This window comes from Pelodiscus sinensis, chromosome 26 (assembly GCF_052426305.1).
Source record: "Pelodiscus sinensis isolate ZL-2025 chromosome 26, ASM5242630v1, whole genome shotgun sequence".
Lineage (NCBI taxonomy): Eukaryota > Metazoa > Chordata > Testudines > Trionychidae > Pelodiscus > Pelodiscus sinensis.
This window is the reverse complement of record NC_143077.1, coordinates 12,880,477-12,904,602: the sequence shown is the minus strand read 5'-3', so window position 1 is coordinate 12,904,602 and position 24,126 is coordinate 12,880,477. Positions and strand designations below refer to the sequence as shown.

Here is a 24,126-nt window from a genome sequence, read left to right as displayed (position 1 = left end):
ATGTGATTTGCTGAAGTCGGTTACAGAGCTGGACTAGAATCTATATTCGCAGGTGTTACGTGTTAGCCCACACCAATTATAATGAAATGCAAAATTAAATAGTATGTTATTTACATACTTTTACATATTCTTTTGGTGCACGCATCAGAAGTAGAGAAAAGAACAGCAGTGCCATTCTAGGCTTCTTTAGATTCAGTTTACAAGGGGATGTGGAAAAGCATCAAGCAGAAAGGGGAAGGCTGGATCTCATCTACTGTGCTCAACTGATTGTACATTACTGATTGTAAGTAATCAGTCGGGAGAAACAGGAAAAGGATGTAGGAAAAGTCTTAAAAGGAGAGAGGCAGGCATACTAAGATATCCTTTATAAGTGGAAAAAAGCAGTAGGAACAGAGACATAAATGGGTCAGATACGGGAAAAGACTGTAGAAGAACTACAGAAGCCTTAATAGCTGTGTGGTCTATTGGCCAGTGCCTGGGCTAAGTAGTCAGGATTTCTGGTTTCTATGTTCAGCTCTGCTACTATCCCAGTGTATGTTTTAGGACAACGTAGTCCCCGATTTACACCATGGCTACGTCTAGAATGGCCCCTTCTCCGGAATAGTCATGCAAAGCAGGTAAGTCAGAATAGGGAAATCCTACTTTGAAGTAGGAATAAGAGATCCTCCGGAAAAGGGCTTTATTCCGGAGGATCGCGCCAGTCTAGACGCTTTTTTCTGGCTTTTCCCCAAGCCGGAAAAAAAGCGGCGGACATGTTTATTTAAATCCCGCGGGGGATATTTAAATCCCCCGCGGATTTCCCTATTCTGACTTACCTGCTTTGCATGACTATTCCGGAGAAGGGGCCAGTCTAGACGTAGCCCATGTGTGTAATGGATATAAATAATGCTTCCCTTGGGGTGGGGAACCTTTTTTGGGTTGGGAGCCACTAACAAATCAGCAGTTGGGGGCCACAAAAATGAAATGCAAACAAACAAAAGCCCCGCACTCCCCCCAAAAAACTCTTGATGTGATGTGATGTTCTTCTATTATTTTGGTGTGATGGATGAGTTTGCTTTTCTTTGCTGGGCTTCTGAGGCTTGCCCAGCTGCGGCCTCCCCTTTCTTCCCTTTTCTGGGCGTCTCATGCAGGGAAAGGGCTCAGGGAGTCCCCTTCCCTCCCACTCCTGCATGCCTCCTTACCTGATTGCAGGAGGAGTTGCTAGCAGCATCTGGCCAGATCTGGATGCTGTTGGAAGCAGCTGTCTGGTGTGGCTCCCTGCTGCAGCCACCCCAGGAGGGGAAGGTTTCCCTGCTACCACCTAGCGCAGTGAGCACTCAAGTGGAAAGGGGGGCTCCTGCTATTTCCTTGCTATCAATTGGCTACTGTGCATGGCTGCTCCCTTTGGCAACCTCACCTGTGCATGTCTCCTCACCTATGTTCAGGATGGGGAGCCACAGCACTGTATGACCACTGGACACACATACCCTCCACCCTCAGTGCTGCGTGCACACTGGATCCTCTGTAGGCCAGACTGGATTGCCCAGGGGGCTGGATCCAGCCTTCAGGTTGTAGGTTCCCAACCCCTGGCTTATGTCCTCATTAGTTAATGTCTGTGAAGCACTTTTAGATTCTTTAATCAAGGATGCTATAGAAGGGCAAGTGAATGTTGTGAATTCCTCCAATATGGCTCCAGTGCAGCTGAATTCTGCATGAATGATATGCAAATAAAACCGAGAAAGGGCTCTTGAAACTGGCATAATGTAGGCTGCTCTCATGAGTTCTTGGTTGTGGAACATTAAGTGTATTTGTTTGGGATGCTGTGGGAGGGTTTTTACCTTTACCGTCTGAAAAGGAAATTGGGTGGATGACAGGTCCTAGCTTCACTGATGAAGAGACAGGCTGCTCAAAGGGAAGAAAGTGTTTTCAGAGTCTGGGGAAGACAGTAGTAACCCTGGATACAGAGTTGATTATTTTCATGGCACTGGCTTCTTCCTCTCCCCTCCCCCCAGAATACAGCAGAATAAGTTCTAGTCCAGAGGTTTTCAAACTTTTTTTCTCATGACTCAGTGGAAGAAAATCGTTGATGCCCATGACCCAACATAATTTGATTAAAGTGTGGGCTCCAGGATGGGGCAGGGGATGAGAGTTTCAGCTTTTTTTGGGGGGGGGGTAAGGCTGTGTCAGGAGGCAGCTCCTGGTCAGCAGTGCAACGGGAGTGGGGGGGGAGGGGGGACTAAGGCAGCTACCTGCCTTTCCTGACACCACAGATCATGCTGTGTCCCAGAAGCAGCCAGCAGCAAGTTCCCAGCCAATGGGAGTACAGAGCTATTACTCAGTGCAGAAGCAGTGCACAAAATCCTATGCGCTCTTCTGCCCCCCACCCTCACCTCGGAGTTGGGCATGCTGCTGGCTGCTTCTGGGGCACAGCACAGTCTGTGGGGCCAGGACTGGCAGGAAGCTACCACTGATCACCTTATAGCAACAAGACCCAGTGCCTGACATTCCAGGACCCAGTACTGGGTTGCAACCCATAGTTTGAAAACCACTGCTCTAGTTTGTTATTACTGATGTAATGTGCTTGACTGGATACTTTTAAAGGCCTGGGTTGTATTTCTTTAGTCTTGCAGCTCAAGAAGCATAAACTGAGTTAATTAGGCTTTCTCCTGATGTGAAAGTAAATGCATATTCTAAAATCCATAAAGGGTAGCTCTGGTAGCTCTTAAAATGCTGAAGATTGACTCCTATAAAATGTGAGTCATGAATAATTAGTAATCTACCCTGAGACAGTTGCTGAGGAATTGAAGAATATGTTTATACACTTCAAGGTAGATCTAATTTTGTATGGGCAAGAGAACGCTATTATAGACTTAATTGTTTGTACCCAATTTCTCATGATACCTGTCAGAGGGATTATGGGCAGCAGAGAACATCATTCTGCAGTCTCTGGAGTTTGCACTAAATTACAACTATTTTAGAAAAACAACAACAAATGGCCTGGTAGCACTTTATAGACTAACAAAACATATAGATGGAATCATGGGCACAGTCATCTGAAGCCATCTACATGTTTTGTTAGTCTATAAAGTGCTATCAGACCATTTGTTGTTTTTTTTCTGTAACAGACTAACTCGGCTACCCCCTGAAGCTTCTGAACTATTTTAGAAAGCAGGATTGTACCACACAGTGGATATACTGCAGTAGATGTCACCCAGCTACAGCAGTTCTCAGTCCAATTGACTGTGAAATGTCTGACCAAAATAGCAAAAAATGAATGTGGAGCCTACATTCTACCTGGCAAAGATCCTATTTTCAGAGTCTAGGGAATTTGCAGCTACTTACTACTATTAGTGAGTGATCTAGATAAAGTCTGGCACCTTGTGAAGTTGGAAAGATTTGACCTAGTTACTTCCATAGAAGGATCACACCACCTTAGCCTCTGAGCATTATTTCTGGAAGAGATCCAGCCCTGGAGAGGTCCCTGAGCAAGTGTCTCTACTTCCCTGCATGTTCTTAGCAGAATTTTTTTGTTTTGCTGCTACATTAACCAATGGCAAAACTCGTCGGCTACGTCTAGACTGGCATGATTTTCCGGAAATGCTTTTAACGGAAAAGTTTTCCGTTAAAAGCATTTTCGGAAAAAGCACGTCTAGATTGGCAGGATGCTTTTCCAGAAAAGCACTTTTTGCAGAAAAGCGTCCGTGCCAATCTAGATGCGCTTTTCCGCAAAAAAGCCCCGATCGTCATTTTCACGATCGGGGCTTTTGTGCGGAAAAGAAATCTCTGCTGTCTATACTGGCCTTTTTCAGGAACAGTTTTCCGGAAAAAGACTTTTTCCCGAACGGGAGCAGCATAGTTTTTCCGGAAAAGCACTGATGATTTTACATTAGATCGTCAATGCTTTTCCGGAAATTCAAGCGGCCAGTGTAGACAGCTGGCAAGTTATTCCGGAAAAGCGGTTTATTTTCCGGAATAACTGGTCAGTGTAGACACAGCCTTATGGTTAATAGTTCAGGCATAGGCCCCTACTCAGGAGCATGTGACAAAGTCCTTCCTATAGGTAAATATAAAGCCCAGGACTTTCTTGCTGATGAATTTGCTTGTCTAGAATGTATTCAAGCAGAAGTAAGATGTTAGCACATCTGGTTGTTCCTGTTCAGACTCGTGATTCATTTGAACAGTTCTCCTCTTTCTAGTCATAGATTAGTCAGGTTTATTCTTTGTTGGTTCTCTTGAGTAACTCAAGACCGTTAGTCCTCCCACTCTGGAGTAAGGATCTGTTGAGCAACGTATTCTTCAGTGATACTCAGTTCCTCCTTGCCCAGTGTTCATCTCTCCTCTTGTCTTCAGTCTCAACAGCAGCACATTATGCTGGGAGGAAATTTAAAACAAAGACGATTCAGGTAAAATCCAAGGTCCTCAATCTGCTATGCATGGGTCTCTGGTTTGCTTCAGTGGGAGTGTTGCAATCTGAGGATTTGCTTTATTCCCAGAGTATGTGAGTGCCTTTAAGCTTAGTATCTAAGGTGCCACAGGACTACTCATTGCTTTTAAAGTTACAGACTAACCCAGGTACCCCCTAAGACTTTTTACCGTGCAAGGGACTTCATTTAGCCGTTTGAATTGGAAATCCATCAACTTTATAGAGAAATGTGGACAGATACAAACAAAAATCATATTCCTCTACAAGTGCAAAGTAATGAACATCATACCCAATGGACTGAAAGAGAAAAATCCATTATCATCCACATACTACATGGACTACAGTGAGAGATTATGCCACACACTCAAAGAAACTGAAGAACCACCCAATCAGCATCCTATACAACAAACAGGAGAAAATCAAAATGTGGCAGTGTTTCAAAGTGGCAGTGCCGCATGGAGCCCGGGGACAGTGCCCAGCTGATCCCAGGCTCCACGTGATGCTGCTGCTTTGAAATGCCATGAGGAGCCTGGTGCTGGGCTCCCCGTCGCATTTAAGGTGGCAGCACTGCACAGAGCAGCTGACCCTGGGCTCCATGTAGCGCTGCTGCTTTGGAGTATCCCCGCTTCTCCCCCCCTTGCTGCCTCGATCTGATAGAGGCAGCAAGGTGTGGGGGAAGCGACTATACGCTGCCCCCAACTTGCGATGCGATTGGTTCCGGGAATAGCGTTGCAAGTTGGGGGTGTTGTAACTCGAGCCCACATTTACGAAAGGTGTCATACGCCATCGTAATTGCGGGGCCAAGGATGTAAATCGTGGGATTTTGGCCCCTTCCACACTTACAGAAAAGGTCATAAGTGCGGGGGATCGTAAATCAGGCCGTCATAAAGCGGGGGTCTCCTGTAGTCGACTATCCTGTCAACTATCTGATAAGCATTTCCTTATCTAGAGACTTTCATAAAAAAAACAAGTTTCCACACAAACTTCCATGTGGCTGGACTTTACAAAAACTAGACAAGCCACTTACAATGCTCATTCCACTTCCCTACAGAAGAAAAAGGCCAATAAACTATCTAAATTCCTACACGCCACAGGGTACTACTACTCCGGTACCCTCAACTCACCTAACATTGTTAATCCATCCAACCACACACTGAGCGGGGCAGAAGAGTCTGTGGTATCTTGGGGACTCTCTGCCTCACCACCCCCACAAACATGATACAGTTCTGCAGTGACCTGGAAGCCTATTTTCGCTGACTCTGACTAGGGATGCTAAATTTCAATTAATTAACTGATTGAATAGTCGATGGGATTTCCATTGACTTTTCGTCGATAAGGGTGCCTCCGTCTTTCAACGGTAGCAAGAACCCTGCTGGGGCTCTTGTGCAGTTCAAAAGCAGAATTGCAGCAGAACCAGTGTGAGTGGAGATTACTTCATTCCCCACTCACACTGTTTCCTGCTGTGCCTCTACCTCCCCTGTTCCCTGCGGAGACAGTGCTGGGGGAAACCAGCTTTTAAGCCGGCTCCCCCCAGCACCGGCTCCTGCTCCCTTCCCTCACTGCCTCTCTCTGACAGAGGCAGCAAGGAGGGGAAGCAACTAGTCACATCACTAGTTGACTATCCGGTAAGCTTACACTTATGGGATAGTCAACTAGTCACTTACATCCCTACCTCTGACTGAAGGAATATTTCCAACACATCACTGAACATTGCATTGACCCACAGGATCCCTTCTACGAACCCTACATGAAGATTTCTACATGGAAGATGGTTGAAATGACATTCTGGACTTCTACACTGATTGCTGCCACAAACGTGCACAGCATTGTGAACAAACAACATCACATGACACACAACCTCAGCTATGCTGGACGCAATGCTCTCCGTGGCCTCAAAAATAACTCTGACATTATAATCAAGGAGGCTGACGGGGGCGGTGGGGAAGAGGGGACTGTAGTCATCATGACAAAGTCAGATTTCAAACAGGAGGTTGCCAGACAACTTGCCCACACCACATTCTACGGGCTTCTTTCTTTTGATCCCTCTGAGGAATCTCAAAAGAAACTATACCATCTGCTCAAGAAACTCCCTGCTACTGCTCAGGACCAAATCTACACAAACACCCTCCCAGAGCCCCAACCAGGGGTATTTTCTCTACTTCCCAAGATCCATAAACCTGGAAATCCCGGATGTACCATCATCTCAGGCATTGGCACCATTACTGCAGGATTATCCAGCTATGTTGACTCTCTCCTCAGACTCTATGCTACCAGCACTCCTAGCTATCTTCGAGACACCACTGACTGTCTGAGGAAACGACAGAGCATCAGTAATCTTCCTGAAAATATTATCCTGGCCCCCATCAATGTAGAAGCTATTTACACCAACATTTCACATGAGGGTGGGCTACAAACGGTCAGGAACATGATCCTCGATGATGCCACAGCACACCTGGCAGCTGAGCTATGTGGCTTTGTCCTCACCCACAACTATTTCCGATTTGGGGACAATTTATACCTTCAAGTCAGTGGCACTGCTAAGGGTACACACAATATGCCAACATCTTTATGGCTGGCCTAGAACAACATTTCCTCAGCTAGCACCCTTCCTCTACTTACACTACATTGATGGTATCTTCATCATATGGACCCACAGGAAGGAGACACTTGAAGGGATTTCAACAATTTCCACCCCACTATTGACTTCAGCCTGGACCAGTCCTCACAAGAGATCCACTTCCTTGACACTACAGTACACATAAATGCTGGTCACATAAACCTCTGCTGGAAACCTACTGACTATTGTTCTTACCTACATGCTTCTAGCTTCCATCCAGGTCATATCACACGATCAGTTGTCTACAGCCAAGCCCTAAAATACAACCAGATTTGCTCTAAATCCCACAGAGACAAACATCTATATGATCTTTATCGAGCATTCTTAAAGCTTAAATATCCACCCGGGGAAGTGAGGAAACAGATTGACAGAGCCAGACAAGTACCTGGAAGTCACCTACTTCAGACCCAATAAGGAAATTAACAGAACATCTCTGGTCATCACCTACAGCCCCCAGTTTAAACCCCTCCAGTGCACGAATGACAATCTAAGGATGTTAAATTGCACTTACTGACTAGTCGAGTAGTTGATGGAATTTCCATTGACTATTTGATTAGTCAATAGGCACTTCTGCATTCCTCCTTGGAAATGTACAAGAGCCCCTACTGACTCTGGGCTGCACATGACGTGCCAGCTTTGAAATGCACAAGAGTCCCCAGCGGGGTTCTTGTGCATTTCAAAGCTGCACAGCATGGAGCTTGCTCACCCTGGGCTCCATGCTGTGCTGCCGATTTGAAATGCGGTACGAAGCCCGAGTTCAGCTCCGTGGCATTTCAGTGGAACCTGGGCATTTCAGTGGAACCTGGGATTTCAGTGGAACCTGGGATCAGCTGGGGAGTCCCCAGCTCCACAGTGCCACCTTGAAACGCCGCCTTGGCATTTCAAAGGGGCAATGCCACACAGCTGAGCCTGGGCTCAGCTGCGCACGGCTGCCCCTTTGAAGAAACCCTTTCTTCCTCCTTTGCTGCCTCTATCTGATAGAGGCAGCAAGGTGGGGAAGTGACTAGTCTACTCAACTATTCAATAAGCTTTTGCTTATTGGATAGTTGACTAGCCTGTCACATCCTTCTGACAATCTACAACCTATCTTGGGAAAATAATCCCTTGCTCTCTCAGATCTTGGGAGACAAGGTAATCCTCTCCTACAGACAATCTCCTGCTACCTGAAGCAAATACTTACGAGCAGTCACACACCACACCTCAGATACATTCACCCAGGAGCCTACCCCGCAACAAACCCCACTGCCAACTCTGTCCACATATCTATACAAGGAACATCATCACAACACCTAACCATATCACGGCTCATACAACTGCACATCCATAAATATGATGTATGTCATCAAGGACCAGCCATGCCCGTCTGCCATGTATATTGGCCAAACCAGACAGTCTCTGCGACAAAGGATAAATGGACACAAATAAGACATCAGGAATGTAGGGGAACATTATAAGCCTGGACATTCAATCATGGATTTACAAGTAGCCGTTCTTCTACAAAGGAATTGTACCACCCATTTGCAGAGAGAGTCTGCTGAACTGGAATTCATTTACAAATCTGACATTGTCAACCTGGCTTGAATAAAGATCTTAATTGGTTAATGCACTATAAAGCCAGTTTCCCCTGCCTTTGATATTTGCATTTTCACATCTAAAGCTATGAATGGGCCACATTTAGTCTACTTAATTAGCTTCATTAACACAGGCCCTACAATTGACAGGTAACTACTTTTGCTGTTATTATCTTGTATTCTGTTATTTCCACTCCAAGTCATCTGATGAAGTGGGTTTTACCCACAAAAGCTCATGATCCTATATATTTTTGTTAGTCTCTAAGGGTATGTCTACACTACCCCCCTAGTTCGAACTAGGGGGGTAATGTATGCATACCGAACTTGCTAATGAAGCCCGGGATTTGAATTTCCCGGGCTTCATTAGCATAAAGCCAGCGCCGCCATTTTTAAAAGCCGGCTAGTGCGAACCCCGTGCCGCGCGGCTACACGCGGCACGGACTAGATAGTGGAACGAGGCGTACAGATAGTTCGGATTAGGAAGCCTAATCCGAACTATCTAGTCCGTGCCGCGTGTAGCCGCGCGGCACGGGGTTCGCACTAGCCGGCTTTTAAAAATGGCGGCGCCGGCTTTATGCTAATGAAGCCCGGGAAATTCAAATCCCGGGCTTCATTAGCAAGTTCGGTATGCATACATTACCCCCCTAGTTCAAACTAGGGGGGTAGTGTAGACATACCCTAAGTTGCCACAGGACTAGTCATTGTTTTTAAAAATTATAATGTTTATCCTACCACCCCCTCGTGAAGGATGGACATATTCTCCCCATTTTACATTTAGCAAATAAATGTGTGTATTTTGCCACTAAAACAATACAAAAGAGTGGAGTAAGCTCAATGGCAGAGCCAGGAATAAAGTTCACATCAGCTGACTCATGTTACTCCCATGGTTTTATTTTACAGGGCAATATTTCTGGTACTCTTTGACGGGAATTTACAACCAAGAACCAGATTTGTAAATGTATTTAGGTGCCTAAATATACAGATAAGCACCAAGTGGGAGTTTACAAAAGGACCTAAGCATCTAACTCCAATGGGAGTCAGGTGCTTTTGTAAATCCTTGTAGGATTTACAAAAGCACCTGAGTCTTTAAGCGCCTAAATACATCTTTTTAAAAATCTGGTCCCAAGAAGCTGTGTAGGTCTTAAAGTTTGGCCATGTCTGTATTGGCTGTATTTTTGGTAGTAAATCTCTCTTCTACCGGTACACATGCATAAAAACTAAATTAAAACAGTCTATATTCCCTGGGTTGGCTTTGCTTTCACAACGTCCAGGGTTCCTGGGTGTGCTTTGCTGCATGAATTGCCTGGCCGAGTTTATTTTATGTACATGCTGGAACTTGACTTCCAGGGAGCTTGCGCTAAGCAAACAAGTTGTTTGAATGAGACCTGGTCTAAGCTCCTGTCTGTTTTATGTTATCTGCCTGTCTCTCTAGCGGAGCGCTCCTAACCGCGGCTCCCCTCCCTCCTCCGGCTCCATTAATGACCCTACAGCAGTTTTCCTAAGAGTTGGATTTTGTCCCACGGCCCTTTGCTACAAACTCCTCCCCTCTCGCACTGCTGTTCCTGCTCAGGGGCTGCTACCACCTACTCCTCTGAGAGGTGGCGGCGTTCCGCACAGAGGGGGGCGCTCTCCCGCACCGAACGCTGCGCCTCCCGGCCCGGCCCGTCCCTTGCGAGCGGGGCCGGGCCGGCAAAAGCGGCCCGGGGAGCGCGCGCGCACTGGATGCGGGAGGGGCCCCAAGAAACCTGCGCGCCACGTGGGTCGGGTTAGGGCCGGGCCAGCCGCGGGCCCGGCTGCGGGACCCTGTGCAGTGCTGCTCCCGGCCGGTGGGTGCTGCTGTGGCTGCGGTGGAGCCTCGGCCGCTGCCTGCCTCTCCCCGCGCCCTTGGCTCGGCGGCTATAAGGCTGGGAGCCGGCCGGGCAGGGGGCTCAGTGAGCGCGGCTGGAAGAGCGGCGCTGCGCGGCGGCGCTCCCTGGCACCCTCCGCGGAGCGGGACGAGCCCCCCTGCCCGCAGCAGCGGGGAGCCCCGGGGCGGACCGCCAGCCCTCCCCTGCCGGAGGGAGGAACCTGGGCGAGCCCTTCCCCAGCCAAGGGGAACCGGCTTTTCCGGGCTGCACCCTGCGTGTCTGCAGCGGGGCGGCTCCAGCTGTCTCCTCCCCCCGCCAGTCCTTTGCTTCTGCACCTTCCCTCGATTGGCCGGGGGCTGCTGCTGCACCTTGGGGCCCCCGCCCTGCCCGCGCCGGGGCGGCTGCTGCTGCGCCCTCTCGCCGCTTTCCTGAGCCTGGCGGGGAGGGTGCCGTGCCCGTGGTTCCGCAGGGTTCTCGCTTTCCTGCCCGCCGGCTCGGTTCTGGTCTTATGGGCTCTTTTTTAAAATCCTCGCCTGGGGGGGAAGCGAGCGCTGCATGCGTGTGGCCCGGTCCCCTCCTCCCTTCCCGTCCCCTCTGCAGCGGCGCCTTTGCGCTGCCCATGACGCGCTGTGGAACAGGCTGCCTCTGAGCTAGCGGGGCCCGGGAAAGATGCAGGCGAGGCGCGGCCGCCGTGTCCCTTCCCTCCGCGCTTTGCCCTTCCTGTTCATTGTGGCAGCTCTCCTGGGTCTGCTGCCCTTGCTTCACAGCCATGGCTTGCAGCACATGCTGACCTCCGAGCCGCCCTACCGCGACCCCGCAGTCCTCAGTGCAATTGAGCCCGGGGATGTCACCGCAGCTCCTCCGGACGTCTCCCAAGAGATTCGCCCGCTGACCAACCACTCCAGCCCTGGGCACTCCAAGCCGCGGAAAGCCTTCCCGGTCCTGGGCATTGACTACACCCATGTGCGGATCCCCTTTGAGATCTCCCTTTGGATACTGCTGGCATGCCTCATGAAACTGGGTACGTTGGCACCACTTTTCTGCATGCCGGGTGGGGGCATGGGGCAGTGCCCAAACTTGCAGGTTTAGGAGTTGGGAGGTCTGGGCTCTCTTCCTGATGAGTATCCCATAAGAGTGGACAGATTGTAGGTCCATCTTGACCAGCATAGTGCCTTCCAGCAATGGTCAATGCCAGGTGGCCCAGAGAGGATAAACAGAACTGGTACTCATCAAGCGGTGCATCTCCTGTTGCCCATTGCCTGCTTCTGCCAAACAGGCTAGGGACACTCTGTGATCTTGGGGAAGTTACTCAACCTTTCTGGTCTGTAAAATGTAAACACACTTCGCACTTATAAGATTTGTTGGTAAAGCTCTCAGAGATCCTTGGATGAAATATGCTATCAAAGTGGCTTCTGTTGACCGTTCTGTTACAAAGAAATTCATATGACTCTTTTAACAATCATTTGTTCCCTATTATTGCTGATCCTCCCTAAAGAGGAAGGATAGCCCAATGGTTAGGGCTCTGCCCTGTGACCAGGGAAATTTCTATTCAATTTCTTGACCTACCTGAGAGCTTAAGCAAGCCCCACTTAATAGCTCTGTGCCTCAGTTTCCCATCTGAACCATGTTCCTCTTTCTCAACCATGTTGTAGGATAAATATATTAAGGATTGTGAGGTGTTCAGTACTCGGAATGTTTGGGTGCCTGAGTATCTAGATCCCCTGGAGAGATGACTAACTACCCTGAACGGCTCTGGTGTACTGAGTTTCTGACAGCAGATTTCTTAGGACTTCTTTAGCAGGGTTGATACCTGTTGAATTCTCCGAGAATGTGATGTGAGCACGCAGGGCCCTATCCCATGTCAAAACTGGCTTTGGTGTCACGCAGGGGCCAAACTGGCCACTGGGCAACTGGTGATGCTTGCTTATACTGTATTATGTGGTAATGCCTAAAGCGCAGATGAAGCATTTGCCTGTTCCTGTTTTGGGATGGTTATGTGAGAGAGGGGGAAGAGATCTGCATTTCCTTTATTCCCTTCCTGATTTTCACCATTAATTATTTTACACTTAACACTGCTACAGGTTCTCGGGAACTCTGTAATGCGCTGACTCTTATGCCAGGCTCCTAGTTAGCCTCTGAGTGCTGACAGAGAGAGTGGTGCTTGCCCTGGGAAACCTCATGATTGGCTCTGACTGTTGTCTAATGTTCTAAAGGTTCTGGTGTAACCGACCGCAAGGCCTGGACTGGTGTAGGAATGTTAAATATCGGTTAATTGAATAGTCGCGTAACCTCATGAATTCTTATCCGTTACTTGACTATTCTGTAGTCCCTCGGGGTGGGGCCAGCAGCCGAGGAATCTCCTTCAACTCCATGCTGCTGCCTTTGTATCAGAGACATCAGCGCAGGGTGCCAGGTGGGAGCTGGTCTGTGAGGGGAGCCAGTTTAAAAACCCGCTCCCTTCATGGACTGGCTGCCTGTCGCCCCGCACGACTGCCTCTGATACAGAGACAGCAGCGCAGGGTGGTAGTAGCCCCTGTCGGGGTGGAGGGGCTGAGCTTCCGGACCTGGCGCAAGCCAGAACAGAGCTGAGTTGCCTGGCCACCTGGCTCCTAACGTACATTAAATGCAGAGCCGCAGCAGGCATAGGTCCCAGACCAGTCGAAAGCCAGGACCGAACCGGGCTAATTACTGGCAAGGTGTGGGGAAGGGAAATGTGTGTGGTCTATAGCATTAACCAAGCTTTTGCTTATTGGTTAATCGACTACACTGTTACATCCCTAGACTGGTAATTCAATGTAAACTGCTGATCATGGCCTGAGATTATAGAAATGTCTTTCCCCCAGAAAACTTGGGTCTAGATGGGAGTGTGTGTGTAGATATGAACGTTCTTTAAGACTCTTCTGTAGGCCTCTCAATCTCTTATTTGAAACTAGGAATATAAGTGTTAACATTTAGGCCCAGAAGGCTTCCTTGTGTGTGTCTGTGTAAGATCTAGTGGTAAGAGCTGGTGTTGAGAATTGGAACTCCTGGGTTTTGTCTTTCCCTCTCACTCCGACATTTTCTGGGAAAGTCTTTTCAGGTGACCTTAAATATCCTTAGAAGAAGGTGCCAGACTAATGAGCAACACTGTTGCTTTTCACTTCAGAGCCCAGTCCCTCCTCAGCTGGCCCTTAGTCCATATATTAAGTAACTAGAGTAATGGAGTCCAGTTTTTGGGCTGCATTTATCATCTTCCTTAACTCTGTTGGGTGGAGAAATCAGAAACCTCTATGCAGCTGCTGGTAGAAGGGGGTGTTGGTGGTGGTTCTGGCCTTTAGCCTCACAGAACCTGACTTTAATCCAGAGTCACAAATGGCATGCCAGTCACAAAGTGCGCCTGGAGAAACTGGTGTGAAAAGCGCCATGACATGCGGCAGAAATTCCCTGTAAGGAAATGCAACGTGCTGAAGGTGGGAAATGGGGTTAGCGCATTTCTAATTTCCAGTAGGTTTGCTGACTGCCTTCTTTTGTGAGCATCTTCATTTATCAGAGTGATCTACAGTGTCTAGGCAGAGGCTGCAGCACAAAGCAGCTTCTGCTATAGACGTAAAATCCCCTGTAAAATGTTAACTGACTAAACTATATATTTATCTGGTTAGCTGGCCCACTGTGTCATGCCATGGGTCGGGGTGGGGGGGCACTGGAGCAGCCCCCGCCCATGGTGCAGTTAGGCTGGATTACCGTTGGCAGGGGCTGCTCAGGACAGGTGCCGGTGAACTGGTTACCGGTAAGCCTCACCCAGCATCGTTTTCCTTGTGATATCTTTGTGTGGTAGTTTAATCTGTCCCAAAACAACGTTGCAAGCGACGCAGTGTCCTACGTGCTTGGGCTAACGGCCCAATCTTGAGGCACCTGATTCCTTGGAATCTCAGGCACGTGCATAGTGGCTGACCTTGGAGCACTCTTCTGGTGACGTGCTTCAAGGAGCCGCTATCTGGCAAACTTCAGTTACCTGACGGCCTGTGAGAATGTAACCAGCTCTGGAAGTGAGCTCTAGTGTGGAAGTGAGCGCTAGTGTAACACAACCGCATTGGTGGCCAGGATCTCCACCAGCCACGTAGACGGGAATTATTGCTGGCTCGCCAAGTCCTAGCACCTGAAGTTAGGACTGATGCTGACTTATCTACAGTATATTTGAGAGTTTGTCCAACTGTTTGTTTGAGAACTCCTCCCTAAACAATAAGAGCAAGGACCACTAAATTCCGTATCCAGCTTCCTCGTATCATAACTTAAGGCAAGGTCAGGGTTTGGTTGTACCAGGAACATGGGACATTCCCAGAATGGGATTGCGTCTCCTAAAACCATACAGAAAAGAGACAGAATCACCTGGCAGATGAAAGAGGCTGGCTGGGGTGGTATGGCCAGCCTCTCTCCCTCCCAGGTGCCATTTAGGGGGGAAGCTGTTCCCCAATTCGTATGGGAACATTGCTGGCTGTTCCCTGTTGTCACTGAGTGAGGAGAAAGTGCACAATTTCCTGTATTTCTCACTCCGGCAAGGGGCAGGGAAACCTGGACCTGCCCTAGCCAGGGAGCTTGCACCTCTCTCGCTGCTGGAGCTGCAATGGTCATGGAGAGTCACTTTTCACATGGCCCCATGCTGCTGTGGAGAGAGAGGGTTAGGATAGTCCCCTCTTCCCAGGGAAACCTGGATACTGAGCCCCCCATTCCCAGCCCCCCGCCCCCCCAGAGCAATGATCTAAATGAAGAAAAACAAAAGTGAATTGAGTTAAGGACCTGAGCAATGCTGGGTAAATCTTCTAGTTTATTAAAAGGGAATTTTCATAAAATCATAGAATACAAGAATTGGAAGGGATGCTGAGAGGTTGAGTCCAGTCCCTTGCCCTCCTGGCAGGCCCAACCACTCTCTAGATCCGTGTTTCTCAACCAGTGGTGCGAGTACCCTTAGGGGTACTTGAGAGAAGTCTGGGGGGTACGTCAACACAACTGAAAAATTGAATAGCGCTTTATTATTTGTGTACTTTTTACATCCAAAACTTTCATGGCCCGCCCGGCTATGATAAAGTTGTTTAAGCAAATGTATTGCAATGGTAGAAAATAATTTTGTGTGTCTGAAAACTGTGAGGGATACTTATCATTTTTTTTGTTTTGAAAAAGAGGTACTTTAGTGTTTCTCAACTTTATTTTAAAAAAAAATCTAGCTCATTCCTGAGAGATGTCTATCCAAGGTGCTTTTAAATATCTAGTGATGAAGATTCCACAACCTCCCTAGGCAATTTATTTCAGTGTTCAACCACCCTGATAATTTGGACATTAGGAAAAACTTCCTACCTAAACTTCCCTTGCTGCAATTTAAGCCCATTGCTTCATCAGTGGCCAAGGAGAACAATTTTTCTCTCTCCACCTTGTAACACCCTTTTAGATACTTGAAAACCTCTATCATATCCCCTGTCAGTGAAATGTTGTATATTGGGTTATAGGGGTGTAACTTGAATCTCCTGCTAGGCCCACTCTTGCTTGTGGGAAATGTAACAATTTTGCTTCACCTGTCCAGATGGAGCCATACTTCTATATAACCATAATAGAGTATGGAAACATTGCACCCTGATCTTCATTTGCTGGCATAGTTATATGGCATCTGGCCCCAAGTAAACTAATGGAAACCAAATTATGGCAACATTATTTGCTGTTTGGTAAGTTCTGTGTGTAGATAGGCTCATGATCACCACCCACTCAGGAAGAGATAGTGATAACATAACTTCTAATTAGGGATGTGAATGGGTACCCACATACATGGTTAACTGATAAGCCTGGGCTTATTGGTTAAGGTGCACAGTTACATGCCCTCTCCCCCTCCCCCTTCTCCTCTCCCCTCCCCCCGAAGGCAGCAGGTGGGAAGCCAGGTGGGAGGCGGTGCTCGCTGGAAGCCAGCTTTTAAAATGTCAGTGGTTACACATTTATCTAAATAAATGCATTTTAACATCCCTACTTCTAACCAGTGATTCTTCAGTGCAAAGAATCCTCCATCTGCATGAAGCAGGCATCAAATATTTCCCCTGACTTTGGCATAGAGTATGTGCTCTGGTAGGGCAAGTTGAGAAGAAATTTTAAGACCGTTTCTGACATGGCCTCACTAGAGACAAAAGTGGATTCATGTGCTGTTGATTCACTTTCTCCCCCACTGTTTTCATTTTGATTCTTTAAGGTTTCTCCTAGGTCTGTCTTTAGTCTATACCTGCTTACCGTGTTTGAGAAACGCTGCTCTAAAGAAAGTTCACTGAGAGTATGTTGACACAGCAGGGCTAACGTTGGAATAAGTAACGCAACTTCAGCTACGTCAATTGCATGGCTTAAGCTGAATTTAGCTTCGTTCGGCTTTTGGCGCTGTCTACACAGCAGGAAGTCAAAGGAAGAACCCGCCTCCTTCAAATTCCCTTACTCCTCATGAAATGATGGTTACAGGAGTCTCAGTAAGATGTCCTCCAGCTTGACATTATTTCGGAATAAAGGCTTGTAGTGTAGACTAAGGAGGTTAAATTTAATCGACTAGTCAATAAGTAGGGGAACTTCAGTGGGGCTAGGTCCCAACTCCGGGAGTTAATGCCAATGTGGCTCTGCCTTTTCTGGCAGGCTCTTAATACATTTAAAAGGCAGAGGTACAGCTGATTCCCAGCTCACACCTGGTCCCCGTAGAGATGGTCTTGGGAGGGGGGAAGGAACCGGCTTTTAAGCCAGCTCCCCCCAGCACTGGCTCCTGCTCCCCCCTTCGCTGCCTCTGATAGAGGCAGCAAGGAGGGGCAAGCAACTAGTCGACGGACTAGTTGACTATCCGCTTACATCCCTAGCGTAGATGGGGACTCTGTTGTTTTGGAATAACATCAGTTATTCTGAAATAATGCTGCTGTGTAGATGTACCCTAAGTGGGCTGTGGGCCCGGTTTGAGAGAGCGGCTAACGAGCTGCTCCGGTTTTACTGATTGGCTCCGCAGCCACAGAGCTTCATGGCTCCCGTTCACCATTTGCAGCCAAGAGGCGCAGTGGGAAGCTGTGGCCTGGGTCATGCTGCTTCCTGTGGTGTCCCTTGACTGCAAATGGGGAACTGCAGCCAAAGGAAGCTGCGAGGGAGCAGTAGGTAAACAAACTGGAGCAGCCCTCGGCCCGTGTGGAGAAACGCTGCTTTAGAGCAAGATGAGTTGATTCAAGTGCTATCATCGGTGACTTGAGCAATCAAGGTTAGCTAGAGGGAGCTGACCTTCGGTGCCAGGGGCTCTCTAGGACACAGGCATATAATTCAGACACAACGAAATATCTTCCATTTCCATACGCATGGCAAGAATGAGCAAGGAATGCACATAAAGGTTTAATAACAAATTCCAGGAATAGTGCCTATCATGTCTCTTTACAGTGCCAGAATATAGCACAATAGCTCAGGAACTGCCAGTCATTCTCCTTTATCACACTTGCTGTTTGGCCTTAGGTAAGTCACCTCACTTTCCCTACCTGTGCAGTAAAAATACTTTTCAGGCATGTTGTAGTTTTCACTTCATTACTCAAGCACTTGGAGACACCCTCACATGCCAGATTTGTTCTGTAGAAGGGCAGGAACAATATTTTGCCTATGTTGGGTATTGACCAGGTTTGGCCAAATCCTTCTTTCTAAGCCTTTTGTATTTCACTGAAGGATGCTTTGAATGTGAACTTAAATAATTTTGGCTTTGCTCTTGGGAGCAGCTTGCTCCATGTTCCCTTTACAAGTCTGTTTGGCGGCAGGAGGTACGGCCTGTCACTCCTCTCCTAAGACTTGCTTAGCTCAGTGATGGGACAATTGAGTTGTACTTGTCTGCATGGTGGTGATTAGCTGTCTCCGCCATGCTGCGAGTCTCTGAGTGGCAGTACCTATTGGTGGGTATGCTCTTCCACCCTGCCTTTCTCCGTCTAGCATCTGAGACGTTAAATCACCAGCTGATGCAGCCCTGTTTGGTTGGAGCCTGCTATAATTACTGAGTCATTGCTGCTTTTACTTGGCAGCACTTGGTTATTCTGAATGTCTGGTCTACAACCACTGCTACATCAACTTTTCTCTCGAGCAGCCGACATCAACTAGTGCTTAAAAAATGTCCATGTAATCATTAGCAAAGTTAAATTAGCTGTAAAGTGATCTGAGCTGGGCGTCTATTTTGAAAACAAATATGTGTGCAGACTTTCCTCCTGTTCCACTTAGACATCCAGTCCCTGCATTATGGAGAGTGGTCCATGTGCCAGAGTGGACTGGTGTCTGTTAGGCTAGGCTTTTGGGGCCAACTTAGATCTTGTATTTCAATAACCCCGTGTTACTGTCTCAGATGTCCCTAACTCCAGCAGGCGTCTTCCTGCAATGACATCTGATTCCTGTAGCCAAATATTCAGGACTCTTGGTTTTATTGTTCTGATTTAAAGTGCCACATGAGCACCTATGATAAAGAATTAGGACGTTAGTGCCTCTGAGGACTTGCAATTTGTGCTAAAAAAGGGATTGCAAAGATTGAACCTGCAAGTGGAGTTGTGGGGGGTAGGGTAAAAGATCACAGGATACTTTTATTATATACATGTCTTGTTGGTTGATTGCTTCATTTGTAATGTATGGGCTTTTCAAAAGTACTTACATTTCACTAACTGCCAGTGCTTCTAAGACTCCTAAATCACATAGGTGATCTTGAAAATTTTACTCTTTGGTTCCTACGTGCCTAAGCCACTTCTGGAAATGGGATTTCAGCACTTTTGAAAAGCCCACCCATTATAGAAAGAAGAACTCACAAGATGTGTGCACTGGTATTTATTGTGTTGCTAGATTTTTAAGTATCTAAGGTGTGAGTCAAATTCACTGAGATACATACCAGGCTCCTCATTATGCTATGTAGTATGTACCACCAGTGTGTGGGAAGTTTGACTGAATGACGGGAAATGAGAGAAGCTGCATAGTGCACAAGATTGAGAAGGTATCTGGGTATGAGGTCAGGCATGCTAGAAAGCACTGACTCACAGGTGGGAGGAGACCCAGGATGCATTCTAAGGCATGTCAGAGCTTATGCCGTGCAGGCGGCAGGGGTGGGGGAGAGCTTTCGCTGTTGCTGGACTTTGAAACCAAAAATCTAAGAAATGCTTTGAAGAGTCAGAATTTACTGGTGTAGTGACCTCACGGATCTCCTGCTCCTTCAGTGAGAACTGTTTGGCTGCATGCATGTGCTTCTCTGTGTGTTGTGTTGGTTTGTGCACGTAGCTGCCAAGTCAGACTCTGAGAGAGACCCCAAAGACCACAAAATCCGCTAAAGATCAAAGGTGACTGGCTGGGTTTATTGTCAAAGTACAGTGAAAGTTTCAGTCAACTCTTCCGACCCAAGGTCCTTTTTAACGAGGGGTTACCACCCTTTTGGAATGTGCTTTCAACTTATGACCAGGGCTTGACAAACTATTGAATCTACTCGCCCACGGCGAGTAGATTTCAGCCGGCGCCCCGTTTACCGGCGGCATGCGCATGCGCAATGCGGCCCTTGCGCATGGGCAGTGCGGGGCTGGCAAGCAGCTTTCGCCGCCGTTTGTCGAGCCCTGCTTATGACCAATACCAATTACTGTTCTATACCTGTGCCCGTTACCAATTAGTGTTTTACACGATCAGCCTTGTCCGGGCCAAGTTCTGTGAGCAGGGGCCTGCCTCTTGCTCACCGCTTAGCTTTGCTTTGTGTTAGCAAGGCTTGGACTATTGTTTAACCAGGAGTGTGCTAAACCTTGCTACATGCATCTAGTGACAAAATCGTAGCGCAGATTTCTTTAAGTATCCTTCCGCGTCCTAGAGTAACTTCTCTTCCTAGGAAAAAATGGGGAGCTGCTCTGAATTTGGGAGGTTAAATATTGGTTATTTGAATAGTCGATTAATCTCATGAATTCTTCGTCGACTCTTCTATTGACCCCGGGCAACCCCTGTCCAGGGGAGGGGTATGAGCTCCCAGACCCGGCACAAGCTGGAACGGAGCCAGGCTGCCTGCCCGTCTGGGTCTTAATACACTTTAAATGCAGATCCGCAGAAGGGGTAGGTCCAGGACCCAGCACGAGCCGGGACTAAGCTGGGCTGCTGACCAGCCTGCTAAAAAATTTACTGGCAAGGGATGGGGGGGAAATACATGTAGTCTATAGCATTAAGCTATAAGCTTTTGCTTATCAGTTAATTGATTATACAATTACATCCCTATTCTGAATGCCACAAGAAGCTTCTAACAGATTGGAAGCAGAGCTGGCAGAGTGTCAGAGGAATAGTGAGCAAGAAAAGAACTGAAGTCCAGATCGGTCCCTTGTTGTGTCAGCTGAAGTCTGACTGAGAGCATCCGGAAAGGAGACCAGAAATCTGACCAAAGGACAACAATCCAATTTCTGACGTGACCTCTATCAGGGACTGGTCAACTAGCCATGGCTTGAGAGAAGCAATTTGAAACCAGGATATCTGTATGTTTATCCCTCTCCTCCATCCTCCTGTTTTGTTCTGTTTGATTACAAGTTCTTTGGGGAAATATCTTCTGATGTGTATGGAAAGCAGTGTATGGAAAGCAGCTAGCACATGGAAGGCCTCATGTAGTGGGAAATTATAGAGTAGCACTAAGGCAAGTTGCCAGAGTGAAAGGTGTCTCAACTACAGAGCTCTTGTCCATTGTTCGTCTAGGTGGGGCTCTGTGGCGGGGGAACTTGGGGCCCATTGAATCCAGTAGAGCAAGGCCAATTTACAGCACCAGCTGGGAAGCTGACCCATTAAAACCAAGTCAGGTACATATGGGAGGGATCTGGACTCCAGTTCGCTATGCGGCTGCTTTGGTTAAAACACCCCAAACCATGTTCCCTTTGAGATTCCTGGTGCATCCTCAGCAGCTCATGGGAGACTGAGGGGATCTCCTCCTGGTTTGGCGGGTAAAGCACACACTGTGGGAGTAAGGAGCGCTGGGTTCTGTGCTGCCTTTGCTGATTTCTCCCTCCCCCCCCCCCCTCCCCAGGGCCTGTTTCCCCAGTCAGGATAATGCCTTCCCTGCCTTGGTACTGAATCTCGATTCATGAACACGAGTAAATGATTCTGAGACTCTTGTCTGGCTGATGCTATAGAAATGCAAATTATTCTTAATTATAATAAACATTCTTTTCAGAAGCAGACATGTTGGACTTTCTCGCTTCCTTATCCGTGAGTGATCCTAATGCACGCAGCGATTTCTTTTCACACTGTTTGCCAGCATGGCTGAGGGCTGAAAGGGGGCTTAGCTGTGGCCTTCCCTCCCTTGCTTGTCTGTCTGTCTGTCTGCTGCACCAGTCTAAACAGAAGAACGATGCAAATGGTTTCGTCCAGGGGACTGTGGAAAGTACTCGTGTGGTTAGGGCCTGAGCGGGGAAAGATTCCTGACATGAAATCTGGTTTATTTATAGTGTGGGAAGAGCATGAGCACGTGTGTAAGCTCAGGCCAGCGCTGGACCGAGGCATTCTGGCACCCTGGATAGACAGTTTAATTGTGCCCCTGGGTTGGGGGAGGGAGCATGTGTGGCTCTGCTCCTGCGTTGGCGCGTAGGGGAGGGCTCACGTATCGTGCCCGACCCGGCCACTGCTGCTGGCGCGCCGCCCGGGACAGGCCGAGCCTGGCCGTGCAGGGCCCCGCGGCCACGGGGGAAGGGTGCTGCTGGCTGGCGCTGCGGTGGTTAACTCAGGGTGACCATTTGAAGCTGCTGTAGCCTGTGATCCAGGAGCCGGTCACGCGGCGCCTGGTGGCAGCTATAAGGGGCGCTGTGTGCCCCTTACAGCTGCCATCAGGCGCCCCCCATAGGTTGACGCCACGGGCAGCTGCCCAGCTAGCCCATGCCTTAATCCGTCCCTGGCTCAAGCAGTACCCGTTCCCACCTGGAGAGCACTCCCCTGGAAGCCCTCGTCCACTAAATTGACCACTCCAAAACTGAAGCTAGTGTGGAATGTCCCGGCTGGAAGTCTCGTACTGAACAGTTTGAGGGCACATCACAAAACTGCCCTTGGATCTACCTCTCCCGCCCAGCAGGTTTCTGGATGGAATTCAAGGTGGGGTTAGGTTAACCTATAAGGCCGTACTTGGCGTGGGGTTGTGGTTCCTAGGATAACAAGGAAGATAGTTGGACCAATTTACGTTGGGACACCCGGCTGCCTCTCCATCACATGCAGTCTTTAAACCAAGAATAGTTTTAGATTTGCTATCACTCAGCAGAAGTGACCGGTTTGAGGCGGAGATTATTGGGTGGGTTTCTCTGGCCCCTGTTAGGCAGCAGGCCAATCAAGATGGTCGTAATTATCTCTTCCATCTTTAAAAACATTGAATCGGTGTGAGATTTTTGCCCTACTGCCAAACTGTAATCATCAGAAGCACTTGAGCTAACATTCCCTAGCAAGTTAATTGCTGGGCTGAGTGCTGGTAGGTATGCCAGATACCCTAACATAGCATGTGCCCCTGAAAGCTCATGATTCCATCTACATATTTTGTTAGTCTCCAGGACTGTTGGTGGCTTTTTAAGTTTAAATGTGGCGTGTTTAGAGATTCTAGGAAGGCCAGATGTAAGTGCAGAATGGAGCACAGGGCAAACGTAAGCTAGATGTTGGCAGCAGTACTGAGGGAGGTGTGTGTGGGAGGGGAGACAATGCTGTTCTCACTGGATTATAAATAGGTAGAGATCTCGGATGCTGAAGACATAATGTTTAGTTTTTCTTTTTGAGGATGCTTTTTTTTTTTTTTCATTAGGCAAAATGGGTCTTTTGTTACTGTTGACAAATAGGCCTGTCTTGTTGTAAAGCTATTCTCCCCTCAAACTTCTCTTCCTGCTGTGAAGCTGCAGACTTCTCCGTAGGAGCGTGTCCGTAAAATGCTTCCAGTAATGTGGCAGGTTTTGAATCAACTTTGCGTAGCTGGTCCAGTGGTTCTGTGATTGGATTGTGGCTACTGAGGGAGGGAACTTTAGAAGCAGACGATAATGAGGAATGAATTATTGCAGCAACGCTGTAAACATTTTGATTCTTTCACTCCCCAAGGCTTAATTTGTTCAAATAAAAACTGAAATCCATTAGGAATAGGCTGCATTTTCAAAGTGTTACTGAGCTTGCCTTAAGTAGCATTGGCTAGGGAGGAACTTTCCTTCCATGCTCCCACCTGTTGCTACGACAAGACTGTAGCATTTGTGTGACCTTTTTGGGCCTGATCTGCTTCGGTTGATTTTTTTTCAAAGGGCTCATGGTGAAAGGCCACCAAAGTGAGCCACACACCCCTTTAAAGCAGCAAGGCGGTCTTGGCTGTGGATTGGCTTTGGAAGCACAGTGGGGTCTGAGCCATGACGAGCCCCTTGAGGCATGTTGCTGTACTGTGCTCATGTTAGCATCTGAGTGCTTTTGGCTAGCATCTGTCTGGTATAGACAGACACCCACAGAGCGATGTAATGGAGAAGTCAAGGGTGAAGAAATGGTTGCCCTCAGCAGAGTGGCTGATGGTTAGTTCCTAGGGGATTAGATTCCACAGTCTTGGGCCTGCTCATGAGGCAACGCCATTTCGTGCCTCCATTTTTAACCCCTCCGTAAGTTGGATCTGTGATTTAATGGGTCCTTGGGGCACTTGGTATTAAAGTGCTGTGAGCTCCTCAGGTGGAAAGTCCAATAAGTGCAAAGTATTTATAACTAGAAGAA

At 48.0% G+C, this 24,126-nt stretch overlaps 1 protein-coding gene across 1 annotated transcript in view; it reads left to right on the top strand.

Moving 5' to 3' along the window:
- Positions 1 to 10,359: 10,359 nt before the first annotated feature.
- SLC9A1 (solute carrier family 9 member A1) overlaps positions 10,360 to 24,126 on the top strand; it is a 65,441-nt gene continuing 51,674 nt past the window's right edge. Inside the window, exon 1 of the mRNA XM_006134233.5 lies at positions 10,360 to 11,458. Within this exon, the coding sequence (XP_006134295.2) occupies positions 11,107 to 11,458 (352 nt within the window). The 5' untranslated portion in view covers positions 10,360 to 11,106. The remainder of the gene's footprint in view (positions 11,459 to 24,126) is intronic.